General features: G+C 48.4%; 1 protein-coding gene across 1 annotated transcript in view; it reads right to left on the bottom strand.

Moving 5' to 3' along the window:
• Positions 1-1950: 1950 nt before the first annotated feature.
• Positions 1951-11034, bottom strand: part of SLC25A33 (solute carrier family 25 member 33) — a 14859-nt gene continuing 5775 nt past the window's right edge. Inside the window, exons 4-7 of the mRNA XM_018570167.1 lie at positions 8595-8695; positions 5059-5125; positions 3416-3699; positions 1951-2282 (exon numbers count right to left, since the gene is read on the bottom strand). Of these exons, the coding sequence (XP_018425669.1) occupies positions 2080-2282; positions 3416-3699; positions 5059-5125; positions 8595-8695 (655 nt within the window). The 3' untranslated portion in view covers positions 1951-2079. The remainder of the gene's footprint in view (positions 2283-3415; positions 3700-5058; positions 5126-8594; positions 8696-11034) is intronic.

Genomic DNA, 11034 nt, shown 5'->3' with positions numbered 1-11034 from the left:
GGGGCCTTCCTCCACATACCCCCTACCTATGTAGCTTTCCCCTTCTATGTCAGCAAGTGATATTAAAGTCTTAACGTTGTGAAGCAATTTGCTGATGGAATCCCTAACAATGGATGTTTGGAATTGATATCTATGAGAGTTCTCATTCCTCCAGGTCTTGGTACATCTGTAAAAAAATAAAATAATTCAAGGCAACTGGACTGGCTGCATGTTTTCTTGAAGACGTTTTGCTGGTCATCTCACTAGCTTTCCCAGTTCAGAAATGCGTTCTGAATTGAGAAAACTAGTTTTCGATAGAGCAAAGGGAGGGTTATAAGCCCTGTCCATTTTCCTTGCCATCGGTCTTCATTGAGAGATTTCCCTTCACTTCCTGTCTAATAGCCAAAACAGGAAGTGAGAGAAAATCTTTCCAAAGTGAGGGAAATGACTCGTGGTCAGCAGGCTCACCAGAACTATTGTCCCCATTGGAAGATTTCCTATCTGTTCCTGTTCTAGTGACAACCCACAATTTGGGATATTCTTTCACTTTCAATGATAACTACAGAGAGGGTGATTCTCCCTAATGGGGACAGAGACAGCAATACACACAGAGGTTCTAATCCCCCTCCACTCCATCCAAAACTAAGAAAAAAAAGTTTTGGCTTGGGTTGCACTTTAACGATCTCAAGCCTTGCACTATTATATATATACTGCCCCTCAGGCTGTCCCCCATTTACACATTGCAAGCTACTCCGAACAATGGAGGCTGCCTACAAGGTCCTATGTATAAACCAAAGATACCAGTATAAAAAGGTAATAAATATGTTTTATAAATTATTTTCAGGGATGTTGTGTAAATGGGAACACATAACAAACATACAGCGTGCTTGTGGGGGGGAAGTTCCTAACATTTGATTGCCACTGTGAGAACACACCTTTGTTTGCGCTTCCGCCACCTAGTGGCCAATCATTATATTGCAAAGCCCTGGCTTCATGCTCGAATACACCTTTGTGTTTTGGGTGCGCTTCCACCACCTACTGGCCAATCATTATACTGTAAAGCCCTGGCTTCATACTCGAATACACCTTTGTGTTTTGGGTGCGCTTCCACCACCTACTGGCCAATCATTATACTGTAAAGCCCTGGCTTCATACTCGAATACACCTTTGTGTTTTGGGTGCGCTTCCACCACCTACTGGCCAATCATTATACTGTAAAGCCCTGGCTTCATACTCGAATACACCTTTGTGTTTTGGGTGCGCTTCCACCACCTACTGGCCAATCATTATACTGTAAAGCCCTGGCTTCATACTCGAATACACCTTTGTGTTTTGGGTGCGCTTCCACCACCTACTGGCCAATCATTATACTGTAAAGCCCTGGCTTCATACTCGAATACACCTTTGTGTTTTGGGTGCGCTTCCACCACCTACTGGCCAATCATTATACTGCAAAGCCCTGGCTTTGTACTCGAATACACCTTTGTGTTTTGGGTGCGCTTCCACCACCTACTGGCCAATCATCATACTGCAAAGCCCTGGCTTCATGCTCGAATACACCTTTGTGTTTTGTGTGCGCTTCCACCACCTACTGGCCAATCATTATACTGTAAAGCCCTGGCTTCATACTCGAATACACCTTTGTGTTGGGTGCGCTTCCACCACCTACTGGCCAATCAACATACTGCAAAGCCCTGGCTTCATAGTCAGACATCAGACACCGGACTCATGAAGAGGTCTTCACTCTGATCCTTTATGGATATAAATAAGATGCAACTTGTGAAAAATGCCAGGGCCGGGTAAATTAAATAGCGGGATTTCGTTACCTAGCAGCATCAGTGGGACTCACGACTCTGCAAGTTCTTTTTTTTTCTTAAAATAACAAAATATACAAATTATTTACTAACATTAACGATAACTAAAACCTCCGAGAAAGGAAAAAAAACAACTCAGAGAAAGGTTAAAAAAAAAAAAACAGTCCAAAACTCGATATCCTCCGGATGACGGAGCGGCCAGGCAGCCGTTACAGTACACCAGTCTGTGTTTGGTCAGTGCGCAGTGCGAATGTTCGGGGTGGGGGGTGGGCGATTCTCCCCCCATTTACTTGGGTTTGTCGCGCACCAGATACACTATGAGTTCATACGTAGAAAGGACAATGGCAGTGTTGGGGATTTGCCGGAATAGCTGGGCTAAAAGTCCTCTGTAAAACGCCGCGTAGCCTTCTTCCCGTGCCACCAAACGCGCCGTCTGGCAGAAGGTATTGTACTTGCTGCCTTCTTCCCGCAGTCTGGTACGGATCACCTCTGAAAGAAGGACAAGGAGTCAGCCATTGCACAAACGTCTTACCCCGATCATACAGATCTACAGCCACTCCCCTTCTGGCCCCGCCTATATGGCAGCTGAGATCATGTGACCAGATGCCTGCACTTGAATACAGAAATACCCACCAGCACCTCTGTCCCACCCATCACCCCTTTACATAACCTGAGGGAGGAGTAAAGGGGAATATTATACAATGCCACTTGAGTGACAGCTCGGAGTCTGCTGGGGCTGCTGCCTTTACATCCAAGATGGTGACGTCCAGCAGCAGTCTTGTGCCTTCTAGATATGTATAGAAGGGAGGCTTTTACAGGTAAAGACAATGCATAGAAGATGTAAAATGCTCATTTAACTCGATGGAAATATTTTGATTGGAATGATAGGTCTGGTACAGGGCCTTTTTAAGTTAGGCAAGTATTTCAGGGTACCAGTTATCACGTATACCTATGCAGACCTGGGCATTTTACGGCACGTGGGCCCTTTGGCTGTGACTCTCTGGTCCGCAGTCTGGACATAGACCAATCACACGATTGGTCTATGTCCAGCGCTCGGTAATGACTGGCTGACATTGGCCTCCAAGGCCGGTGCATCCACTGCAAGGCATAGCCCAGTGCAGACCCCTCCACATCAGTTGTTGGTTGCTAGGACCGCTGGCATCCTAGCAACCAATGAGGTCATGTGTCCACCTGCTCTGCAGACATCAGTTGCTAGGGCTGCTGGTATCCTAGCAAGCAAAGATGTCAGGTATCCACCTCCACTGCAGTCATTGGTTGCTAGGACCACTGCCAATTAATGAATGAGAGGGGTGAGCCAGGGACAGTCAGGCTGGGATGATGCTGGACGTCCTCCAGCCAGGAAATGAGGCGGGCTCTCTCTGACTTGCTGCAGCTTCTATTCCACATTGTGAGAAGCTCACAGTAAGTGATTTCAGTCCAGGAGAGGAGCCGCTACAACTGTATAAGACTGAAGGGAAGGCCAGAGATCAGATTTAATGTTTTGTTGAGGTGTGAAGAGATATTTTTTCCCCTCGTTGCCTCTTTAACCAACCAATGAATGCCCTCCTGTGGCTTATGACTTCCCAGGCAGCGTCAGTGTTTCTCCTGCCATGGAGACTCACCGTGTGGATAGGCGATGCAGGAGGCGCATCCTTTGGAGAAAGCTGCGGCAAACATTAATCCTAAGAAGTTGGAGGAGGATTTCTGGCCGGGATTGCCATTGCTGGTGGCTAAATGGAGATCTTCCAGGTGCTTCTTTAAACCTTCATATATTACAAAGCAGATAATGGTCTCTGAGATCCCAGCATAGGAGGCAGTGAGGCCCCTGTAGAATCCTCTCATCCCCTCCGTCTGGTACACATAGCGGGCACACTGCAGAGCGTTCTTCTGTTTGGATCCTCTCTCCCTGATGACAGGAAAATGGGACATAAAAAGACCTTAAAGATCCATTCTGACAAACAAATACGAGACAATGTTGTATGTTGTAATACATGTATGTGAAATGCTTACACATCAAAGGTTTGGGGATTCTGTTCAGCTAGTTTTGTGATATACATACCTCTGCCTGATCGGTTAGAGAGGCAAGGGACACTCCCATTTCATGGTTCAGCTTTGCAGCTTCCTGTGTCACCTCCAGCCTACTCACTCGGCAATAGTGATGAGCTCAGGCTCGGCCCCCTCCAGCCTACTCACTGGGCAATAGCGATGAGCTCAGGTTCGGGCCACCCCCAGCCTACTCACTGGGCAATAGCGATGAGCTCAGCTTCGGGCCCCCCCCCCCAGCCTACTCACTGGGTAATAGCGATGAGCTCAGGTTCGGCCACCTCCATTCTACTCACTGGGCAATAGCGATGAGCTTAGGTTCGGCCACCCCAGCCTACTCACCGGGCAATAGTGATGAGCTCAGGTTCGGGCTACTCACTGGGCAAATAGTGATGAGCTCAGGTTCAGGCCAAACCCGATCCGAACCTGAGCTCCCTGAACTTGGAAGGAGATCTTACGGAACACAGAATCATGCCCCCTAAAAATCAGAGAAATCCCTGCATGCAGCATGATGTATTCAAAGGAGCGGGGTGCAGTGATGTCCTCGACCTTATATGGCGGCATGCCTATATTTGGTCAATGTGGCCATATAACGTAAAATTACATCAGCACAAGCATCCCGCCCCTTTGTTTACATGAATTGCCTGCCCCAGCAGCTGATTGGGTGGAAGTGCCCATGGAACTTCCTTGTTCAGAGGAGCTCAGTCAGACTTGAGCTCTTCCCTACTGGGCAATAAATAGGCATTGCCTTCATACAATGGAGGACACAGGTGACCCAGGAAGCTGTAAAGCTGGGACAGGAAAGAGGAATGCAGTTCTCCTAGGTATGCAGTGTATAAATGACAGAACTGGCTGAACAGATTTACAAATACTTGGGAAATAAAACCGCAGAAATATATGTACTGCAAATGAACTCTGTATCTACCGGTGCCAAAAACCTTTTTTTTTTTCCCAAACCAACTTTATGGAATGTTGTTAATATTAATACAAGTACAAAAAAGGGGCCAAAAACCTTTTTATTTAATTTTGGAAAGAACAGGGGGTAGGAAAAGAGTTTATATTGCTCTATGTGTCCCCCTATAAGAGATTTCCCCTGACTTCCTGCCAGGACAGGAAGTGATGGGGCACCTTTTTAATAGCGATGTGAACAACGGGAACAATTTAGGAGGCTGATGTCTGCAGGAGATGACCAAATCATAATAAGACCACATCATGATCTCACCTCCTCTCCAGCTGCATTCGTGTTTTCACCATCCAGACCGGATTCATCATTGTATTCGTCACAAACGCTGGGAAGAGACAGAAGAGGAGAAGATTTATTATAAACAGTCAGTCAGAGAGATGAGCATTATACTTATAAAGATTTATAGCTCTCCCAGCTAAATTCACATGTGACGGCCCCTGTGTATGTCACAGTTCAGGAAGCACCAGGGGTCCCGAACGGTAATTTTTTTTATAATGCGCCAAACACGCACAGAATAGACCTAAAAGTCAACATTTGTCTATGTGGCCCTGACTGTCAGAGACATGGGAACACCATAAAATATGTCAATACATATGCAGGGGCATAGCCTTTAGCCATAGCACACTATAGGACTGCTCTGGGGCCCGGAGACACAGGGGGCCCAGAGCTGTCTGGCTTCATTGTAATGTATGCAGCCAACTATACCATTCTCCGTATACATTTATGTGAAATGAATGTGTAGAATGTTTGAGGACCTGTATAAGATCCTTACTGTGCTGTGTGACAGAGCTGTGTTAATCTCAGGACTAGATGGACAGAAACAAATCCTTTGGCAGGTAAAACAACTTTGTTTTAATCTTCTATATACAGTATATGTATTTCAGCCATGTTCATTAGTAATCTGTATCACTGGATGAATTGCAGATTACAGAGACTGACCTACCCCGAAAATAAGACCTAGTGTGTTTTTTTGAGCCAAAAAAAAATAAGACATTGTATTATATTCGGGGAAACGCGGTAGTTACAGGACAGCCCTTTAAATGCAGTAGCGTAGCTGCACTGCTGATGCAATGACTTGTAATGACCACAGCCTCCCACTAGATGGCGGCGTTCAGCTTCTCTGCATTGCGCTCACCCTGTTACATAACCTTGTTTGTTGGCTCATCCATGTACAGTCTATTTACAGTGGGGCAGTCAGCCATACAATTCAGCTGGCCTGAGCAATGTCTCAGATGGATTAATGTACTGCATAGCGGCAGGCAGCTCTTCTCATCCACGTACCCCTGCAATGCTGTCGCTGTACAGGAAACCTTGCAGGCTGCATGGCAGTTCGCTGCTTTCCAGCTCGGGAACTACAAGTCCCGGCATGGCATGTAGTCACTCAGCAGCTTGGGGGCTGCAGGTGAACCTCATATATTGAGAGATTGTACCTAGCAGATGATTGATTGCCCATAGCAAGGAACGGTCAGTAATACAGGGTTTGATGAAATGACATTTGAAGGGAGCACAGTGAAGCCCTCTTGGAGCAGAAGGTATTCACATGTCTTATTCCAACACACATCCGAAAAATAAGAGGCTTATTCTGCATGTCAGGACAGTGGGCGGAGCCATGCAAATCATCCCCTTATCTCCCACTAGCCAGATGCACATTCAAAACCGCCGGTGTATAGTGCACGGGGGTCGGCAACCTTGCACTTCAGCTATGGTGGAACTACAAGTCCCAAAAGGCATTGCAAGACTCTGACGGCCACATGCATGACTCCTGGAGGAAAAAGGAAGATGGGATTTGTAGGATTTTATAGAGCCATTTATAATGGGATTTTATAGAGCCATTTATTCCAAACTGCATACAGCTGTTTCAGGCTTTCTGGCCATCATCAGTGCGGTGTATGGAACTCATGGCTTCTATGGAGCAGGGCTTGAGACCCAATGGGACAGTATAATTATACAGGATATGGTGAAAAGAGACTAACAGGAGCCAAAAAGTCCAACAGAATTATGTAAAAGAATATTGTTATAACATGTAGTTATATCTGATCCCTGAGTACCAAGGGGGAAGGACCGCCATGCCGACCACTGAGCCTGTGCTGCTCCATCATCAGAAGTGCACAATATCCGTACTTTCTCTGCGCTGTAATAAGACCAGCCGGTTGGCTCCGATCATTGCAGTCTCTCTCCACAGAAGGAGCGCGGGCCAATTCACGGCACCTAAAAGACGTTGTCAGGCTGAAAGGGACAATGAGCCGCTTGTTCTCTGCCCTTGAGAACCGGCCATTAGAGGGGGGCATAGCCCGCAGCTGCACACAGGGGCATCCTAGGGGGGTCTTTAAAAGAAATCTTTTGACCATTTTATACGCTGAATTAAAAAAAACCTTCAATTTAAATTTAGATAAGAGGGAATTCCATACATGTATAGAATCCTTATCAAATGTCTGACCAACTAATGTGACAGCATGAAATGGTGCTTGGGTGGCAGGGAGGGTGGCGGGGGTCCAAGTCTAGGAAGTCAAAAGACTTTATTCGGTCTGCACCCTCCGTGAAGGCTTTTGAGTGGAACAAAGTTATATTACAGGCCCCATCAGGCCACACTCTGATCTAAATCATTTTTTCATACTGTAGTGCAGTTAATGGCTGACCAGAGTTGGGACCCTGTGCACCCAAAACTGACATTTCAGGTTTTTTTAATGGATGCTGTTTTTTTAATTGGGGGTAAGCAGCACTGCATGATGGCCAGAAGAGGGGGGCAGCGCACTGTGAATAGGGAGGAGAAGAGGGCAGCGCACTGTGAATAGGGAGGAGAAGAGGGCAGTGCACTGTGAATAGGGAGGTGAAGAGGGCAGCGCACTGTGAATAGGGAGGAGAAGAGGGCAGCGCACTGTGAATAGGGAGGAGAAGAGGGCAGCGCACTGTGAATAGGGAGGAGAGGGGGGCAGCGCACTGTGGGTAGGGAGGAGAAGAGGGCAGCGCACTGTGAATAGGGAGGAGAGGGGGGCAGCGCACTGTGGGTAGGGAGGAGAGGGGGGCAGCGCACTGTGGGTAGGGAGGAGAGGGGGGCAGCGCACTGTGGGTAGGGAGGAGAGGGGGGCAGCGCACTGTGGGTAGGGAGGAGAGGGGGGCAGCGCACTGTGGGTAGGGAGGAGAGGGGGGCAGCGCACTGTGGGTAGGGAGGAGGGGTGTCACATGTTTTCACATACCTGGAAGTACCAGGTGTTGATGAGCATGGCCAGTGTTAGAATGTTATGCAAAGTACAGGTTCTCTTTACTCTCCTCCGTAACTCTGCAATCTTGCCTGACATCTGACGGATTCCTAGGCGTGATCTACAACCCCAACATTTCACAGACAACTGACATTTATAAGCAACTCGTTATAAAAGAAATGTACCTCTGCAAAGAAGTTACCACACCTCTCTCCAGCCTCCCACACTGCATGTCTCTGCTGTAATGAAGTGAACTGATGCTTTAAGAGTCTTCAGAATCCGACACTTCCAAGATTGAATCTTTGGTTCCCCCCCACTGTACTCATTGGCTCGATCTGCTGGCCTCTCCATCACTGCAGGACACAGTAGTGACATGGGGGTCAATGGATCGAACCAATGAGCAGAGTGGGGGGGGGCGAGAATTCGACACTCCCGGAAGTGTCGGAATGTGAAGCTTCTTCCGGTGGCGTCTTCTCTTCATTACAGCCGGAATCAGCAGCTCACGTGGTGCAGCGGGAGATGTAAACATCATATGGGGCATTTTGTACATTTGTATTTTAGCGACATGGTAGACGGTTGTCATAGTTTTCGGATTACCTGCACATCCCGCAGAACACATGTGCACGATGTTACTGTTAGGTACAAATATTGCATTGAACTGCTCCTTGGCTTTAGAGTACGAAGCAAAGTAGACGGCCCTGAGGAGGAGAGACGAGCAGACGTTAATGTAAACCAGAGACTGTGTGCAAACACGCGGCAGACATCTGCCCGCCAGCCAGACGGGATCAACGCCAAAAGGCAGACGCCGCCGAGTTCCAGCAGACCGGCTTCCTGCGCTGTTATCAAACACAACTAGTAATAATGGAACCATATCACCTGACTGCGCGGTCTACTGAAAGAAGGTTTCTGATTGGCTGACGGCAGCTACAGCATAGCGTGGTCATAGACCGCAATATCCCAGCCCATAGCACAGTCTGCTGGGATTGGACTGTGCAAGGCTGACCACACACATTAAAGTGACATTCCAACCCAAGTATGCAGACTACCCTAGGTAGACCCCACAAGGGATGCTGAGCTTCCATGGTTAAAAGGACTGAAATCCAATGAATAAAAAGGGGCTGGCTAGGGACAGCCAGGCTGGGGGAGACAAGCTCTAGATCAGGGGTGCCCATTAGGTCGATCGCGATCTACCAGTCGCAAAGCGATCCCTGGTAGATCGTGATGTCCTGTCCTCCTGCCGTGGGGCTTCTCTCCGAGCAGCTTCCCCGCTGCTCTCCCCCATCTGTATGCAGCGGGGATCAGAGAAGTGTACGAAGCGCTGCAGTCGGCGGTGGGGGGGAGTGGAGCCGCTATCACAGCAGCACGCCGAGCGGTGAGGAGGGAGAGAGAGAGAGAGACGCTCGGCCTGGATCTGACAGCCGGCAGCTCGCTCTCTCCTCACCGCACATGCTGCTGTGACAGTGTCTCCATCCGAATGACACCCTCCCCCCGCGGTTGAAGTGCTTTTCCTCACTTCTCCTCGGATCCCCCGCTGCATATCAGTGATATATACCAATCCTCTGTGCAGGACAAACACTGGAGCGATCAGCTGATCACACCTCTCAACGTCGGCCACATGAGCACCGCTGGAGGACAGGACGCCGGCGCCTCTAGAACACACTGGAATGCAAGCCGGCTGACTCCCTGCTTTCAGGGGCAGGAGGGGGCACGGGGTTGTATTGAAGTCAATGGCACCGCAGCCATGCCCCCCGCCCTCAGTGCAATCGCCTGCCTGCATTCCGGTCCAGTGCAATCTGCAAAAATAGAGCTTGCAGCATTTTTGCAGATCGCACTGGACCGGGACCCAATAATTGTGGGTGCCCCTGATCTAGATGATGCTGGACGTCCTCCAGCCAGGAAATGAGGCGGGCTCTATCTGACTTGCTGCAGCATCTTATGCACATTAGGAGAAGCTCGCTGTATGCAGTGGAATCACACTAAGCAATTTCAGTCCGGAAGAGGAGCCGGTAAAAAAAAAAAAAAAAACTGCAGCCAGAGCATTTTTTTGGATTGCTGGAGGGAAAGGTTAGAGCCTCTGTCTGTTATTGCTTGGTTTCCCCCCCCGTTTGAGCAGATTTCCCTTCACTGCTTGTCCTGGTGACACAAAGCCAATACACCTAATGCGATGGAGAAACAGACAGCAACATTCTCTGAAGCAAAACGGGGGACGTGTTGCCCCCTATTCTGGTGACATCCGCCCCTCATCTGGGTGTCACAGGGACAGGAAGTGGGGAAATCTCCTCAACGGGGTCACATACAGCAACAAATACCGGGCAGCAGTTGTAAAACAAAACGTCTTGGCTGAAGTTCTGCTTTCAATTTACAATTCACATGACTTCATGTTGGAGGAATCTGAGCGTTACAAACTTCCTTTTTGACATAAACTGTTATAGAAAACGGGTTTAAAAGCTGCAAATAAATCATCGGAGGCAGCTGCTGGATGTTTCCAGTGAGTCATTAACTAAATTGCCTGCAGTCATCATCCTTCCCTGGAAACGCATCCTAATCACTTTCACTGGTTCAGCCGTTCATGCATTTTCCCATAAGCCACCCGGGGGAGAAGAGCTAATGTATAATGGGAATGGGTGGTGTCAGAGTCCAGGCAATGTTTGCTGCTACGGAGAAAACCATCCCACCATCTGTAGGGTTCATACCCAGGCACGGCCACGCTTATCAGACACCGATTAAAGGAAAATGTTACAAGGACAGAGCTCTGCGCTGATACAATATAAGGGAGTTCAATGAATCCATAGGACAGATAAATACTACAGGTTCAGGATGTCTCTCGGATTTATTATCTGGCCATTGAACGCCGGGAAAAACCCCCACAAAACTCCCCCTGCACTGCAAGGGTTAAATGCTTGTTTAGGTCTAGGGTACTTGGAAAAGGGACTCTCACTTCCCTGATCCCCGCTCCCAAACCACCCCACTGCCAGATTTACTCTCTCTGCTGCCCCAAGGGGCCAGGAGGTTCCTCAATGTGCCCCCCTACCCACCA

This window comes from Nanorana parkeri, unplaced genomic scaffold (assembly GCF_000935625.1).
Source record: "Nanorana parkeri isolate BGI_ZX_2015 unplaced genomic scaffold, ASM93562v1 scaffold1469, whole genome shotgun sequence".
Classification (NCBI taxonomy): Eukaryota; Metazoa; Chordata; class Amphibia; order Anura; family Dicroglossidae; genus Nanorana; species Nanorana parkeri.
This window is presented reverse-complemented; position numbering and strand designations above follow the sequence as displayed.